Source organism: Heterodontus francisci, chromosome 3 (genome assembly GCF_036365525.1).
Source record: "Heterodontus francisci isolate sHetFra1 chromosome 3, sHetFra1.hap1, whole genome shotgun sequence".
Classification (NCBI taxonomy): domain Eukaryota; kingdom Metazoa; phylum Chordata; class Chondrichthyes; order Heterodontiformes; family Heterodontidae; genus Heterodontus; species Heterodontus francisci.
In genome coordinates, this window is record NC_090373.1 from 157,222,273 (window position 1) to 157,239,804 (window position 17,532).

Sequence of the window (17,532 nt, forward strand, 5' to 3'; positions counted from 1 at the left end):
ATGGAATCAGTGGCAAGGGTACAGGGTTTGTGGTGGACCCCAAGGACGATGGCTACCATCTGTCCAATGTTTAACAGTAATTTTACCCGCACTTCAGCTCAATTTGAATTACAGGAGTCCTGCAGTTTGCTCGCAGGTGCTGAATGTTATATTGCAGTTGAAGCATGAATCCACACAATGTTTCTGCTCCTTTTTGGGAGAGGGAATTTCATTTAATATTATAAGATATAACAACAGTCTTCTAATGTATTGTGTTCAGTTTGTAGCTATCTGCAGCATGAACCTACACCCCAAAATTCCTAAAAAAATAGAATTTTTTCTTTTCATATGTCAAGCTGACAAGCACAATATATTAGCCGTGATTTTTTTTAAAAATACTTTTATTTAGAGATACAGCACTGAAACAGGCCCTTCGGCCCACCAAGTCTGTGCCGACCAAGAACCACCCATTTATACTAACCCTACAGTAATCCCATATTCCCTACCTACACTAGGAGCAATTTACAATGGCCAATTTACCTATCACCTGCAAGTCTTTGGTGGTGGGAGGAAACCGGAGCACCCGGGGAAAACCCACGCAGTCACAGGGAAAACTTGCAAACTCCACACAGGCAGTACCCAGAATTGAACCTGGGTCCCTGGAGCTGTGAGGCTGCGGTGCTAACCACCGCGCCTGTCCTGAAGGCACTGACTCATGCTTGGATTTTAAAAAATTTATTCATTTGGGGGATGTGGTCATCACTGGCAAGGCCAGCATTTATTGCCCATCCATAATTGCCCTTGAGAAGGTGGTGGTGAGCAGCCGCTTTGAACCACTGCAGTTCTTGGGGTGTAGGTACACCCACAGTTCTGTTAGGAAGGGAGTTCCAGGATTTTGACCCAGCGACAGTGAAGGAAAGGCAATATAGTTCCACGTCCGGATGGTGTGTGGCTTGGAGTGGAACTTACAGTTAGTGGTGTTTCCATAGAACTGCTGCTCTTGTCCTTCTAGGTGGTAGCGGTCGCGGGTTTGGAAGGTGCTGTCGAAGGAGCCTTGGTGACTTGCTGCAGTGCATCTTGTAGATGGTACACACCGCTGCTGCTATGTGTCGGTGCTGGAGGGAGTGAATGCTGAAGGTGGTGGATGGGGTGCCAATGGTGTCAAGCTTCTTGAGGGTTTTTGTAGCTGCACCCATCCAGGGAAGTGGAAAGTATTCCATCACACTCCTGACTTGTGCCTTGTAGATGTTGGAAAGCATTGGGGAGACAGGGGGTGAGTTGCAAAATTCCCAGCCTCTGACCTGCTCTTGTAGCGACAGCATTTATGTGGCTGCTCCAGTTCAGTTTCTGGTCAATGGTGACCACCAGGATGTTGATAGTGGGGAATCAGTGATGGTAATGCCATTGAATGTCAAGGAGAGATGGTTAGATTCTCTCTTTTTTGAGATGGTCATTGCCTGGCACTTGTATGGTGCGAATGTTACTTGCCACTTATCAAGCCAAGCCTGGATGTTGTCCAGTTCTTACTGCATATGAACACAGGCTGCTTCAGTATCTGAGGAGTCGCAAATGGTGCTGAACATCGTACAATCATCAGCAAACATCTCCACTTCTGACCTTATGATGGAGGGAAAGTCATTGATGAAGAAGCTGAAGATGGTTGGGCCTAGGACACTACCCTGAGGAACTCCTGCAGCGATGTCATGGGAATGAGATGATTGACCTCCAACAACTACAACCAACCTCCTTTGTGCTAGGTATGGCTCCAACCAGCGGAGAGCTGTCCCCCTGATTCCCACTGACTCCAGTTTTGCTAGGGCTCCTTGATGCCATACTCGGTCAAATGCTGCCTTGATGTCAAGGGCAGTCACTCTCACCTCACCTTTAGCGTTCAGCTCTTTTGTCCATGTTTGCATCAAGGCTGTAATGGGGTAAAGAGCTGAGTGGCCCTGGCAGAACCCAAACTGAGCATCAGTGAGCTGGTTATTGCTGAACAAGTGCCGCTTGATAACACTGTCAACGACACCTTCCATCACTTTGCTGATGATCTAGAGTGGACTGATAGGGCGGTAATTGGCTGGGTTGGATTTGTCCTGCTTTTTGTGCACAGGGCATACCTGAGCAATTTTCCACATTGCTGGGTAGATGCCAGTGTTGTAACTGTACAGCTTGGCTAGGGGCGCAGCCATTTCTGGACCACAGGTCTTCAGTACTATTGCCGGAATGTTTTCAGGGTCTATAGCCTTTGCAGTATCCAGTGCATTCTGCCATTTCTTGATATCGCTTGGAGTGAATCGGATTGGCTGAAGACTGGCATCTTTGATGCTGGGGACCTCAGGAGGAGGCTGCGATGGATCATCCACTCGGCACTTCTGGCTGAAGATGGATGCAAATGCTTCAGCCTTTTCTTTCGCACTGATGTGCTGGGCTCCCCCATCATTGAGGATGGGGATGTTAGTGGAGCCTCCTCATCCTGTCAATTGTTTAATTGTACACCATCATTCACGACTGGATGTGGCAGGACAACAGAGCTTCGAGCTGATCCGTTGGTTGTGGGATCGCTTAGCTCTGTCTATTGCATGCTGTTTCTGCTGTTTGGCATGCAAATAGTCCTGCGTTGTAGCTTCACCAGGCTGACACCTCATTTTTAGTTATGCCTGGTGCTGTTCCTGGCATGCCCTCCTGCACTCTTACTTGAACCAGGGTTGGTCCCCTGGCATTATGGTAATGGTAGAGTGGGGGATATGCTGGGCCATGAGGTTATAAATTGTGTTTGAATACAATTCTGCTGCTACTGATGCCCTGCAGCACCTCATGGATTCCCAGTTTTGAGTTGCTGGATCTGTTCGCTTTGTATCCCATTTAGCACGGTGGTCGTGCCTCACGAAACGATGGTGGGTATCCTCAATGACTGTGGGGTGGTCATTCCTACCAATACTATCATGGACAGAGGCATCTGCGACAGGTAGATTGGTGAGATATATTTTCATGGGTGCTGACAGCCCTCTACAATCACACCCAAATGAGCGTCCTTCACAGATGAACTGAGAGAGTGAGTATAGGTGACTATTCAACCACTGGGCACCACAGTCAAGCATGTCTTAACTCAACATTGAGACCTCATGCACTTTCCAGCTGGGGTCACTGAATAGCTCAGGAGCAGAAACCCCTGTCTGCCCCATGGGAGGGAGGGAAGGGAAGGGAGCTTGTTTTAAGTGTCTTTCCCCCCCTCCACCCCCACCACCCCACTCTCAAATTTCAGTCCAGCTGATATGCTGACAGGGTTAAATGAAGCAGGGAGGGAGAAGGCTAGTGTGGAGCATGGACTAGTTGGGCCAAATGTACTGTAAATTCTATGTAATTCTACATAGAAGTGATTTAAGTAGATGTGTATATGCCCTCTTCAGTTGCATCCTGCCTTTACAGAGTATTGGAGTGGGTACCTTGGTCAAACTCTGTGCTGGCAAAACCCTATCCGTGTGGCTGCCCGTGTGTCATCCGAAAATGTGCGTGAGGGTGATTGTGCTTGATTCATGTTTACCTGTCCTGCAAATAGAATACTTTCATGCTATAGCTGTGACTCATGACTGTTGCTGTTTAGCTACTTAACTGAGTCTGTGTTTAACCTATTTCTCTCTAATGGTCATTAGCAAACATTTTCATTTCCAAAGAGAGGATTGGTGATGAAATCCTCTCCCTGAATGGTCTGTATGCTGAAGGCATTACCTGAGTCTTTCAGAAATGAATAATTGATTGGTTCAAGAGTGGTGAGGAAGAAACGAATAAGAAGCTAAATGTTTAAAATCCAGCTAAATACGCAGATTATTATCTAGCAAAGCTTCCTTATCTCTGACCGTTAGGCTTAAAGGCAACCCATTGTATTCAGCCTGGAGGTATTAATTTGAAGTGAATCAGGCTATTGGGTCTGATGGGCAGAAAGTGACCCCACACTATTCCCACCTCTCCTCAACTCTTTGGCAGCTATTCACAAAGTAGGCATAGAATTTAAAAATGGAAGGTGCTGGAGTGAGGCTGCTATTTAAATGTCTAATGAAAAGCATTGTAGAAGCTTGAAAGTATCCTGCTTAAAGATGGCCTGGTAGATTGCCTTCTAATTTTGCTTGATAAAGAGGACAGAAGGTGCTGACAGGTAGGTCAAAGCAGAATTGCTCGATGTCTGTTAGCACCTTAATTAGCAATTATTCAAATAACAAAGTGTGTGCTTTTTTTGGGCAACCATAGAAGTTGAATGTGTTCGGGAGCACTGAAGCCGACTGCACTTTTCAAAAAGTTTTTCTGTTCTGTGTTGATGTTCCTTGTCTTTCAGCCAGCGGTAAAGAGAAATCTTCTTAGTACTTTAATTGTTTTTACCTAGGTAGCTGTGAAACCAACCTCTTCCTAGATTCTGAATACTTAACATCACCAATAACAGATAAAGGGGAAAGGAGCAAACTTTATAAAGAAGCCACTGCACAGTTAGGAAGCCAAGTGGAATCCATGCTTGTTTGGCTCGCATTATATGACTTGCACATGAGGATGACTTGACTGAAATGTCCAGTTAGACTGATAGTGTAAATAGAAAGAAACTGTTCCCCCTGGCACGTGGTTCAGTAACCAGAGGATGCAGATTTAAGGTAATTGGCAAAAGAACCAGAGGGGAATTGAGGAGAAATTTTTTTTATGCAGTGAGTTGTTTGTGATCTGGAATGCACTGCCTCAAATGCGCGGTGGAACCAGATTCAATAGTAGCTTTCAAAAGGTAATTGGATATATACTTGAAAAGAAAAAAATTGAAGGACCATGCAGAAAGAACAGGGAAATGAGACTAATTGGATAGCTCTCCCAATGAGCTTGCAAAGGCATAATGGGCCGAATGGCCTCCTTCTCTGCTGCATGATTCTATGAAAGGGTTGTGACGGCATCAACAGATCTACTAGAAACAGTGGTATGCAAATTGTCTTTTCATTGAGTGCACATCACTAACTCTTGGTTCAGCTGGCTTGTTAATTAATGCATTTGCTTTGCTGCGAATGGCAGCAGGAGAGATAGCAGTAATGATGAAATTTCTCTAAAATGGCTTAAAAATTCAACACTTGGGTGGATATTTGTGGCTCACTACATCTAAAATGTAAAAGAGGGAGAACAAAAGATAGTGATCATAAGTCATTTATTGCCATTTGCTGCTGCTTTGAGGTAGTGAGGACAGAACATGCCTCTAAAATTCAAATGCCTGCTGACACTTGTCGTCTACGTTCACATGAAGGGTGGTCGCTTTACTGAGGTGGCACAGCATGGCAAGATCCCATAAAACTGTTTGAGGTCACATTTCCAGGAGAGTGGGGAAATTATTTTTAGTTTTAATCTTTTAATCCTCCTATTGGAGAAAGAACATCGGGACCAAGTATTGACATTTAGGGCATGAACTTTCAAATACATTTCTGTGGCCATACAGGAACTGTTTTCATATTGGAGTTTGCTTAGGTGGGGGTCGGGGAAACTGGTGTCTATTGGCCTGCTTCCAGTGTTTACACTAAATTCAACCTCTATATTCATAAATTTTAGCTCATCGAATCTCTGCTGCCTGCATCCTAGCTCGCACCAAGTCCCGTACACCCGTGATCACTGTACTCGCTGAACTACACTGACTTCCAATTCAGAAACAGTCTCAATTTTAAAATTTACATCCTTATTTTCAAATCCCTCTATGGTCTCGCTCTTCCCTATCTCTGTAACTTTCTCCAGCCCTAATATTACTTCTCCCTTTGGTATGTGAACAATTGTAAGATTCACAGGACTGCAAGTCATATCCAAAGAAAACGTGGGTTTTATTATAACTTAACTAGAACATATATATACAGTTACTGCACGAGCACATCTCAACACAGCTCGCTCTGTCAACTACGCCACAACTAACTGGTCATGTGTGACGCAACATCATTTCCTCTGGGGATCTTCACTTACAGCTCTTAAGGTGGTCTCTTCTTAAGGTCACCCGACAACACAAACCTCTGGGATCGCTATGCTCCTCCAATTCTGGCCTCTTGTGCATCCCTGATTTTCATTGCTCCGCCATTGGCAGCTGTGCCTTCAACTGCCTCGGCCCTAAGCTGTGGAATTCCCTCCCTCAACCTCTCTGCCTCTCTATCACTCCTCCTTTTAAGATGTTCCTTAAAACCTAACTCTTTGACCAAGCTTTTGATCACCTGTGGTAGTATCTCATTTTCTGGCTTGGTGTCAAATCATATTTAGTTTTGTTCCTGTTGTTGTTAAAACTGGATCTACGATTCTGCCACCAGGATAAGGGAGCTGGATTTAGTCATGCAAACATGGGGAGCCGGATCCAAGATAGTAGTCAACCAGAATCCAACCTAGTGCCTCTTTCTTTTAATTAAAAAAAAGCATTGAGGAATTAATAAATCTTGTACAATGCATTCCGTATGTGTTTCACTGCATTGGCAGCAATCGGTATTCTCTGAGGGTGGAATGTACAATTTAAACACTTTTCCCACTCCTGATGAGGTAGCAGCAGTGGATCACATGGTTATCTTAAAACGTCTGTATTTGGAAGAGATGCACTTGCCATTTCTCTTTCTCTCCCCTCACCCACCCCAACTAATCTGAAAACTCAAAATTGCTGTCAAAATGACTTCCATGTCCAGAGAATTTAATCAAGAAAGTCCTTGTACAGAACACATTTGTGGCACTATACGTAATTCGTCTTGTAATTCTTTGACAGGCCTTGTACTGCCCGCTCGTGCACTGGGGACTCCTCAGTGGGCGGATAATGAAGGGTCTAACGTGAGCCTGAAGGTCAGCTGCTATCAAACCGTCACTGTGCCGAGCTTCTCCTCCGTGGTCAGTTTTGTTTATCAGCTAGACCTCTCGGATGCTAATCAAACCAATTCAGAGACAGGCTTATTAAATTAATTAGAATCTGTCAGATCAAACGGATTAGCTTTGACATGCAGGCCTGGGACTGGGAGCTACTGAGGACTGTGCATTCGCTTTCAGCTGAAAGTAGGATGGTCACCAAGGTGATCAAAGCATTTTCTTATCTGTCTTTCATTACTGACGGGACATAGTTTTCCTTTTGTTTTGGAAAAAAAGGGGATCTATTTCCTAACACAGTATTGTTTTTTCCCTCTTTGCAATGGATGTATCCTCTGGTCCCAATCTACCTTGCAACTTAGGTGGGAGCCAGTGGTGGAGTGTGATTAGTCAGGGAGGAGGGAGCATACTGACCCTATGGCCCTTTGACAGGTTTGACAAGTGGGATACAGATTAAATATTTCTCATCTCCATGATGAGCCATAGTCCCCTCAGCAATGACCACAATCAGATTCTTTTTGTTTGGGGTGGGAGGGGCTGCGGTGGGGAGGGGGCCAGAGAGAGAATGAGACAAAGGGGCTTAACCATGTGACCTGCCGGATGATGCTGTTGACTGCAAAGATCTTTGTGTCAACATCTAGGTAGCAAAACTGTGAGTGACCACTGTGCTGGCTATCCTTTTGAGGAGAAAAAAAGGCACCCCGAAGCTTTCAAGTGCAGCTGCAGACTAAATTGGGCAAGTACGAAGTAGCCAAGTACATCAGTGAAGATTGGATGCTGAAGGTCAGTAAAAGTGCAAAGGCTATTGTATAATCTGGAGAAATTCAGGCTTAAAGCCATCAAATTCTCCATATAAGAATAAGTAAGGCTGAATTAACTATTCGATAGCCAACAGGAAGCTTTTGAAAATTCCACATGCCAGAGTGATATGTGTGCCTAAATGTACGGTAAAAATAAAGCGTTGGGGGTGGGTAATGTTAGCAACCCACAGGATCGGGTGGAACCCTGCCCAATACTAATCTCCATTGATCTCAGTGGGGCGTAAAATTGGGTGAGGTATCAAACCAGCATTGCACACAATCTCATCAGTTTTCCCAAGGGTGTGTTATGTTACAATTGCCACCCACCGCCCCCACCCGCCCCCCCCCCCCCCCCACTCCCATGTTTCCTAGTGACCAGCAGCAAACGGCTGTACCTGTTCAGAAATTCTGTAAAATGCTAGATATACAGGTGACTGCATTGTGGCATGGATACAATGGGTTGAAGGTCCTCCTCTTGTGCTAAAAATTCTTTGAAGGTTTTTTGAAATGTTGAGTATTCTGTGTGGAATTAACTTCATTTTTAGAGAGAGTGGCAATTTTAAAATTGAGATAAAAGGTTTTTTCCAAAAAGTGAATCATTGACATCAGTAATCTACATCTATTGTGGTGCTGACCTATGTTTTCAGTATTTTTGGACTGTTTACCATTCCGAAGCAGTAGACTTTACTTACAATTTTGAAAGTTGCAAAACTGCCGATTAAACTTTGGCACTTTCTGAAGTTAGCTTTTATTTGGCTTTCATAGCTGTTGTCAATTTGTAAATCATTTAAATAACCAATATTGGTTCAGCTGATAGCAGCAGCAATAAAGTAGGCATTATTCCAACTCTCTGTCCTCCGCAGCAAGATCTTCAAAGCCTCACCTTTGGCAAATACCTTGTGAAAATCGGAGCTGTTTGTTGGACTTGTGATAGTTCGGAGCAGAGACCAATGTAAGTTGATCTGCTTGGTGATAGATTGTAGGGCTTTGTGCCTGATTTAATGCTGTCTGTGCAGGCAATGTAGGAATTCACTTGTCCTGCGGAAATCTGATTTTGCTTCATAGTGTTTCAGTATTTCGAAAATGAGCTTATGTACCTGACAAGGCTTTTTAACTCTCCTCTTCTTGCTCCCTCCACCCACCCCAACCCCTCCCCAGTTGCCTATCCCTGGAAAACAAATTGTGCAAGGCAAGTCTATGAAAAATTGGGAATGCATCAGATGTGTACAAGATAAATGTAATCCGATCACCATGGTGTCAGTTAATGGTTAACATCACTTAAGAGGTACCTGTGCCCCAACATGCTAGATATTGACTCAGAATCAGCCTTGGCCACCACTGAGCCAGGCTGTGAAGCCACGACTACTCTTAACTGGAGAGTGGAAATAAACAATGCAGATGCACAGCGAAAATAAAAAGGCTTTCACTGGCTGCTGGAGCAAGAAAGTAAGGACTTGTGTTACCTAAATAGTGGTAGGTGGTGGCTCCCTGGCTTTCAGGGAGGTGACCTGACCCAGTCAGCTGTTGTTTCTTTTATTTTCCTGCCCGTTGTCCTAACAGGTGCTTGAAATACCAGGAACTGCTCAAATATTTAGCATGACGTTCCTTTCTCGCCGTTGGAAAAAAAGATAGCAAAAATAGATTTTGTGAGCCGGGGATATGATGGGGTGGGAGGGGGGGGGGTGGGTGTGTGAATGAAGGAGGGGGTCTTATTTGTAAAAATGTGAACAAAAGGTCACAGTGTTCCTTTCACTCTATGGCATGCCTCTCTTGTACCGTTTTCTATCTTGCGAGCCAAGAAATGTACGTTTCAAACCTCCCAGTATGATGATGTCTTATGTGTTTATCACCCTCCTTTGCCAACGCACCTGCATTTAAAAAAAAATCTATCTCGCCACAAGGCTGCTCTATTAGTCTGCCCACACTGTGGATGATGCCACAAGGCTGGCGTCACTATGGAAATGATGTATATGGGTGTTTCTGGGTTGCTTGACCCATTGCACAGACGTTTCTGCAAAATAGCTGCTCTTTCCAGTTTAACAGGAGAGAAAGAACAGTAACAGAAATCAGTTTGAAGTATACAAAAGTCAGAGAATCAGCAATGGGAGTTTGGCAGAATATTTGAGTTGTTGCAACATTGTGAAAAAGGTTGCATCCAAAGCAAGAATTTAATGGCATAGATAAAAGGCCCAGCATTGATTTAACACAGGCTGGCAGAGACCATTATATGACACTTTTATCATTGGCTGATAGAACGAGGCTGGTCATGCTGCTATTTAAAGCAAATCAGTCTGTCTCCCTTTCTGCAGGAGAGCAGTAAAATAAAGCTCCAGTTCAAAGGCCATTCAATAGGCAAGCCTGGCTGTAAAGCTGAGAGACCTCAAGTTGGTGAATAATCTTCCTATCTGTAAAAGTGTTCACGTGAACAGAACCTGCTGACATGCCTTAAGCTTAAAAAAAAAGGAAAAACAGTATTCGGTGGTCAGGATTGGAATGGAGTTTTTTTTTATTAATCTTTTTTAGTTTTCAGTCCACATAATATAAATGTTTGCAAACTTCAAGTGATCAGGGAGAATTAATGTGTGAATTTGAAGCCTGTATTTTGTGGGTATGAGCATGTAAGTAAAGTCTCCCATATACATTGGATATAAGAGAGTGCAGTCTATCTGTATGTCTTGGATATATATCAGCAATCAGCTTCTGGCTCTATGATTCATCTGCCCATCAGATGATTCAGTTGAATTTTAATAAGCACCCTTGGGTGCGGAACAATTCTAGATACATTATCACTTTCAATTTTGGTAAAGAATACCTGCTGACCTAAAGTGACGATGGACTCACCCCACATTCCTCTAAATGATGACATGAATCTTGGGCTTTGAAATTATTGGTTTCTGTTGCTCAATGAGAGAGGTTATGAAACCCAAATTGCACAAGACCGCGATTGGTGAGGTGTAAGACGGAATAGTTCTAGATTTCCTGTTCTATCTCTTTTGCTATCAAGATCTCTACCAACGACTTTGAAACATTCCAATTAGCCCCAAATTAATCCTCAATGTAGACAGCTGCCATATTTCTGACCATATAAATACCATGCCGCCAACTGCAGCAGGAAGTCTGCACATACAAAACACCTTGCACTGTTCTTGGGCCCGGACTTGGTGCTGCACAAGCCCCCAAGAATAAGGCCTGAGGCCCAATTTCAGGGCAGCCTCAGACCTCCTTGGGGTTATATTCTTAGCTATATCCATGGGGCGAGCTTCCAGTACTGGTTCTAGCGGCAGCTTGCTGGGCCGTCAGCAGCAGCCCTTAGGATTGTTCCGAGAGAAGGGTTGGCTTAGGCAATGGGGAGAGGTGCGATGGGGGAGGAGTTGCAATCGCCAGCGCTATGGAGTCGGGCTGTGTGGGTTGGCTCTACAGAAAAGGATTCTGAAAAAACATGTTTTAAAGACTTAGCTGCTGAAGACACATGAGCAGACCCAATGTCTGATCCACTTATTTTGAAGAGAGATCCTTCTACAGGCATTAGCCCCATCTGGCATGTTCATGGGGCCTAATGCCTGTTTTAGGCATCCGCCCATATGTGTGGGTTATTAATATTGTGATGATGAACGAATAGAGGCAGTGGCTAGTGTAGCAATAAGAGCTGAAGATCACTGGTTTGATCCCTGGTATGTTCTGCTTTCAGCTAGGGTGGCCCAAGTTAAGAAAGGAAAATGAAAATATTGGCAATATTCCTGTCCCTGATGACTGTCAGGTGGCAGCTGCACATTTGTAAATGAAGACCAGATCAAACTGAGCAGTGATGTCTTGTCCACTGCTCCCCCACCACCCCCCACTCCCAACCCTCGAGTACATGTGAACAAGCACACACCACCACTATCCAAGCTCACACAGAAATAGCAGGCTGGATTTTCTTCCCAGCCTGACATTGGGTTCTGTGGCCGGAGAATCGAAGTGGCAGCGGCCACCGCCGAACCCGATGCTGGGTTTGTCAAGCCTGAACCTACCGATGGCAGGGAAGCTCTGTGGCGGCCCTTCTGCTGCTCTGCGACAGGACCCGAGTTAGCATATTTAAATTCCATATATGCATGAATTAAAATGTAAACCACAGTGATCTTACCTTCAGTTCCCGCTCCTCAGCGCAACGTGCAGCACTCATGCGCTTTCACTTTCCTGTCCAGGGATAGCTGGCGCCACTGAGGTGGGGAAGTAGTGGACTCTGCACTCTGATAGGTATGGGGGGGAAGGGGTGAACTCTGCACTCTGATGGGTATGGGGGGGAAGGGGTGAACTCTGCACTCTGATGGGCATGGGGGGGAAGGGGTGAACTCTGCACTCTGATGGGTATGGGGGGGAAGGGGTGAACTCTGCACTCTGATGGGTATGGGGGGGAAGGGGTGAACTCTGCACTCTGATGGGTATGGGGGGGAAGGGGTGAACTCTGAAATCTGTTGGGTAAGGCGGGGGAAGGGGTGAACTCTGCACTCGGGTATGGGGGGGGGGAAGGGGTGAACTCTGAAATCTGTTGGGTAAGGCGGGGGAAGGGGTGAACTCTGCACTATGATGGTATGGGGAGAGAAAGGGTGGACTCTGCACTCTGATGGGTGTGGGGGGGGGGTGCGAAGAGGTGAACTCTGCACTCTGATGGGTATGCGGGGGGGGCGAAGGGGTGAACTCTGCACTCGGGTATGGGGGGGAAGGGGTGAACTCTGAAATCTGTTGGGTAAGGCGGGAGAAGGGGTGAACTCTGCACTCTGATGAGTATGGGGGGGGGAAGGGGTGAACTCTGCACTCTGATGGTATGGGGAGAGAAAGGGTGGACTCTGCACTCTGATGGGTATGGGGGGGGGTGCGAAGAGGTGAACTCTGCACTCTGATGGGTTTATGGGGGGAAGGGGTGAACTCTTCACAGGAGTAATAAAACTGATCTTCAGTTGAGCAACACCTTTCATTTCAGCAAGAAATGGCATAAACATTGGACGATTTATTTGGGCTGTGGGGGAGCGAAACAATACACAAGAAGCTTGTGGACAGCAAGCTGGCAGAGAAGATTTATTGGTATAATCTTGTCTCCAAACCTGGGCAGTGTGGACTGTGCCATCGATGGGCAGTGGAAAAGTGGAGATCACTGTTAGGTCAGTAAAACTGTGGGGAAGGAAGTAGCAGCTGCTGAGAGCAAATGAAGATTGATAGTCCCCTAAAGGAAGGAGGGATGCAGGAAGGAGCAGTGAGGATGGGATGGGCAGACTCCTGGCAACCCTCAAGCTGTCGCTTTCTTAAAGGACTGCAGTGTTTCAAAGACCGGTTACATGAGAGGACTTCCTGATTATGGCTGTCGTACAGCTTCAGGTCAGTGTGAGGCCATTGGTAGCTAAGTCAACACTTTATTCAAAGCAACTTGCGTTGAAAAAAAAATCGCTCAGGATGGAAGGAAACTGGATTCAATGGAAGGCCTTGTGGAAGCTCACCTGATAAGTTTAGAGAGCTTTTCTAGTGAGTGGCTGAGCTTCCACAGATCGGAAAAGTCCACGGTTCAATTCTCAGTCTGTGCTACGTCAGCTGAATTTAGCCAAAGTGTGTTTCATTGGGTAGGTCTTGACTTTGTATGATAGTGTAATACTGGCTACATCGAGTTGGCAGCAGGTTTTACATTCCTCCTGGTTTTTATTTCCATAACTATCCATTTGTAAACGTTAATTGAAAGAGATGTAAGACAAACTACCAAATCGCTATCATCCATTTCACACTGTCACACAAAGTTAAGGTCTACCTCAGTGAGTCTCCGTTCCTGCTCCTGATCACTATCTGGTGATCCTGCTGGTTGCTGCTGAGCCATAACAGACATTGGGCTCGGCTGTTGTACTCCCCACCGTCAAATAACTTGCTCACACTGTCTTGTCAAGGCTGGCACATCAGCTGTGGATGAAATACTGGAGGGCACAAGTGCAGCTGTGGAGGAGTCATCAGTTTCAGAAAGGGGAATGAGGGCTTTGGGGGTTGGGAACAGATGAAAGTTGGCGATCTGGAAAAAGAAACCTGGAAATGTTAGTATGAAATTTGTGGGTTTTCCCAGTTTGTAGGCGAGCAACACCTTTCTGGTAATTCTACTGAAGTAATTTGATATTTTTTCTCTCTATGGTGCAATTTGATTTATGTCCCAGATGGTCAAGAAATTATTTTTTATTCATTCATGGGATGTGTGCGTCACTGGCTATGCCAGCACTTATTGCCCATCCCTAATTGCCCTTGAGAAGGTGGTGATGAGCTGCCTTCTTGAACCGCTGCAGTCCATGTTGGGTAGGTACACCCACAGTGCTGTTCGGAAGGGAGTTCCTTAAGTCAGGATGGTGTGTGGCTTGGAGGGGTACTTGCAGGTGGTGGTATTCTCAAGCGTCCTTCTAGGTGGTAGAGGTCGCGGGTTTGGAAGGTGCTGTCAAAACAGGCTTGGTGAGTTACTGCAGTGCATCTTGGAGACGGTACACACTGCTGGTGGTGGAGGGAGTGAATGTTTAAGCTGGTGAATAGGCTGCTGAACATGTTGTTGGAACTGCACTCATTCAGGCAAGTGGAGAGTATTCCATCACACTCCTGACTTGTGCCTTGTAGATGGTGGACAGGCTTTGGGGAGACAGGTGGTAATTTATTCAGTGCAGAATTCCCAGCCTCTGACCTGCTCTTGTAGCCACAGTATTTATGTGGCTGCTGCAGATCAGTTTCTGGTCAATGGTAACCCCCGGGTGCTCATGATGGGGGATTCAGTGACGGTAATGCCGTTGAATGTCAAGGGGCGATGGTTAGATTCTCATCTGAGCAGTCAGGAGCTGGGGCACCATTACAGGTGGCAACAACACAAAGCAGGTTAACTTCAGATTGCTGTCACACAGTTTTCTAGCACTCAGTTGCAGAGTATATTCCTGAAAGCCTGTGTCTGCTCTCTCTGGAAACATGGCACAACACCAAAGGAACTGAACAGAAAGGAATGACAGGCCCAGTGGCTGGATATCATGTTGAACTCATTGGTAATGGAAATTGATCTCAACATCCAAACTAATGAACAGGGGCAGGGAAGCAGAGAGGACAGAGCAGAACATCAGCTGTGGTCCCCACTACTGAGTGCCACAAACTTATATGGTGCCCTCTGGGTGAGGAGCAAATTAGCAGTGATGCCTCATACAGTCAAATAGCCTGCTGATTGTGCACCTACACAAAATTGCAGGTTCATATTCAAGGTGGCACAAGCAATCAGGCAAATTTAATTGGTTGAAGTAGTTTTCTGAAAGATTACTGATTTGTTTCACAAGTTGAGGTTGAATTACCTTTTTTTTTTATAAATGTGTGTTATCAACCATAAGCGATCTTTTTGAATTATTTCAAAAGGGAATTTAATATATAGATGAAAAGGAAAGCAGGGCTATGGAAAAAAATGGGATTAATTGGATAACACTTTCAATGAGCTGGCATAGACATGATAGGCAGAATGGCCGCCTTCTATGTTCTAAGATTCTCTGATTTTATGTTTATCACCTGATCCAGGTGCCTTTTTTAAAAATAAACTAAACTATTTATGTAGTTTGCCCCTTCATAACATTTGTGCTTGCAAGCTACATTCACTTATATTAACTGAAATTCTGATTAACTAGCAATTGCCATCGTAATAGGAAGACTATGTAATTAAATGTAGCTGCTTCCCCTCAAGTGTCAGGCCCAGGTGGTGAAAGTTAAGTGTCGTGTCATTCAGATAATGTCCTGTAAACAATTTTGCTTAGACTTCCATCCTGTCTTTCTACACTCTTCTTTCTGTTACAAAGCTGCGGATAGACACTGTGCAGGCTTCACACCATACTAACCATGCGAGATAACAGCTATGTCTATTCAGTGTCTCTTATTACTCAAAGTAAACTAGCCGCTAGACCTTGTGGCTGAACTCTGCAACACAGCGAGTTGATTGGGAATGTGGCAGAGAACTGGAAGATGCCCCAGTGTTCGGAATCAGTAAAATGCCCAGCTGTGCACTCCAGCAGAAACTGCTTTGAATTCAAGCCACTGAAGGAAGTGGGTTTCTAAAATATCCTGAACATGAACAGGCGGCCTGGAGCCAGACTGTTCCCAGTTAAGCAGCCTTGTACATTAATAAAATGCATCCCTTAACTCTTCCTGTGCCAATTAATGGTGAGTGAAGAATCCTACTGCACGGAAAGAATCAGCAGGAAGGATGTGAGGATCCTTAAGAGGGTGCAGAGGAGATTAAACAGAATTGTTCCAGGGATGAGGGATTTTTAGCTAAAAGGTTGGAAAAGCTGGGGTTGTTCTCTTTGGAGATTGAGGGGAGATTTGATAGAGGTGTACAGGATTATGACAGGTTTAAATAGCGAAAAGCTGTTCCCATTAGCTGATGGTACAAGGACGAGGAGACACAGATTTAAGGTTTTGCACAAGAGATGCAGGGATGATGTGATGAAGAACATTATACGCAGCAAGTGGTAATAACCTGGAACTTGCTGCCGATGTGGATGGTGGAAGCAGAGACCATCAATGATATCAAAAAGAAACTGGATGGACATTTGAGGGAAATAAACTCATAGGGCTATGAGGATAGAGTAGTGGAATGGAACTGATTGGATTGGTCTACAGAGAGCCAGCATGGACTGGATGGGCCAAATGGTCTTTTTCTGTGCCATCATGACTCTACTGGATGATTGACAGTCCTGTAGGTAGTTTGTGGTGTGATCTTTGCGTTTATAGTGCTTTGGAGAGCCTGATGTTGAGTTTTAACTGCAGATTGCCTTTGGGGGTGGGGGAAAGGATGAGCCTAAATTGGTGTGTGGAATGGAGCTCATGTGTGTGTGTGTGAGAGATAGATCTGTACAGGGAGGAGGAGGAGAATGAGGAGATAGATATGTACACTGAGATAGAGGACAATGAGGGGAGAGATCTGTACATGGTGGCGGAGGATAAGTTTGCAGTGGTAAAAAGATTTGTACTTCGAAGAAAGCTAGTGTAATAAATTATGGTGGACAAGAGTTGAAAGCAAAATTGTGAACTCTGTTGTTAGCCTCTGTAAGCCTCAGTGCTAAATGTAAAATGCAGTTCCAAGCAGGAGAGGCACTGGCTAATTTGTGCTGTTACACACCAATAACCGCATAGGAAATCAAGGCCTAACAAAGCCAGGTCTGTGGTATCGTCTTGCAGTTCCTAGGGCAGCCTGAATAAAGCTCAGTTTTGTAACTGGTGGTTAAGGAGCCTGTCCATTCTCTAATCTTAAATAGAAGCTTTGTTTCAGCCATGCTGCGTAAGCCGTCTTCAAGTAGCGCTCACCTGTCATATCTGTCATAGGTTTAATTCATCATGGCTGCTGCTCAAAAGCTATGTTGATGGTATCGGGGAATCCCTCTTATAAGATTAGTGATCAAAGGAGCTTGTGGGTTAAATTAAGTAAAAGAAAGAAGATAGGAAATGATCAGCAGCCTCATTTTTGCTCCCAATTGCTGACTGGTTGCCCATGGGTTCAAATCTAAAGTTTGCTATTCGTTGAGCAACTCCTTTAGGTGTTTTTGTTTTTTCCATTCTGTCCAGGCAGTGTGTATTGCAGAGTGCCCTTTTTACTTTTAAAAGGACGCTAAAGTGCTTGTATAAATGCAAGTTGTTGATGTGGGTGCTGGTTGTTTGGACTCCACTGCGGAATGCCAGACACCTGTTTACAATATCAGTGGAAATACACAAGAACACAAGAAATGGGTGCACACCTAGACCATACGGCCCATCGAGCCTGCTCCGCCTTTCAATGTGATCACGGCTGATCTTGGGCTTCAATTCCACTTTCCTGCCTGCTCCCTATATCCCTTGATTCCCTGCGAGACCAAAAATCTATCTATCCCAGCCTTAAATGTATTCAATGATGGAGCATCCACAATCTTCTGGGGTA

At 45.0% G+C, this 17,532-nt stretch overlaps 1 protein-coding gene across 9 annotated transcripts in view; it reads left to right on the forward strand.

Annotated features, from left to right (window-relative positions):
- Positions 1-17,532, forward strand: part of prdm1a (PR domain containing 1a, with ZNF domain) — a 99,408-nt gene that overhangs the window by 30,273 nt on the left and 51,603 nt on the right. For 5 of the 9 annotated variants that reach the window (XM_068026986.1, XM_068026996.1, XM_068026987.1 and 2 more), the window contains exons 4-5: positions 7,449-7,590; positions 8,471-8,559. The exons of 3 other annotated variants lie outside the window; for them this stretch is intronic. In XM_068026986.1, the coding sequence (XP_067883087.1) occupies positions 7,582-7,590; positions 8,471-8,559 (98 nt within the window). In that variant the 5' untranslated portion in view covers positions 7,449-7,581. The remainder of the gene's footprint in view (positions 1-7,448; positions 7,591-8,470; positions 8,560-17,532) is intronic. One more of the 9 variants, XM_068026998.1, reaches the window with a different exon arrangement.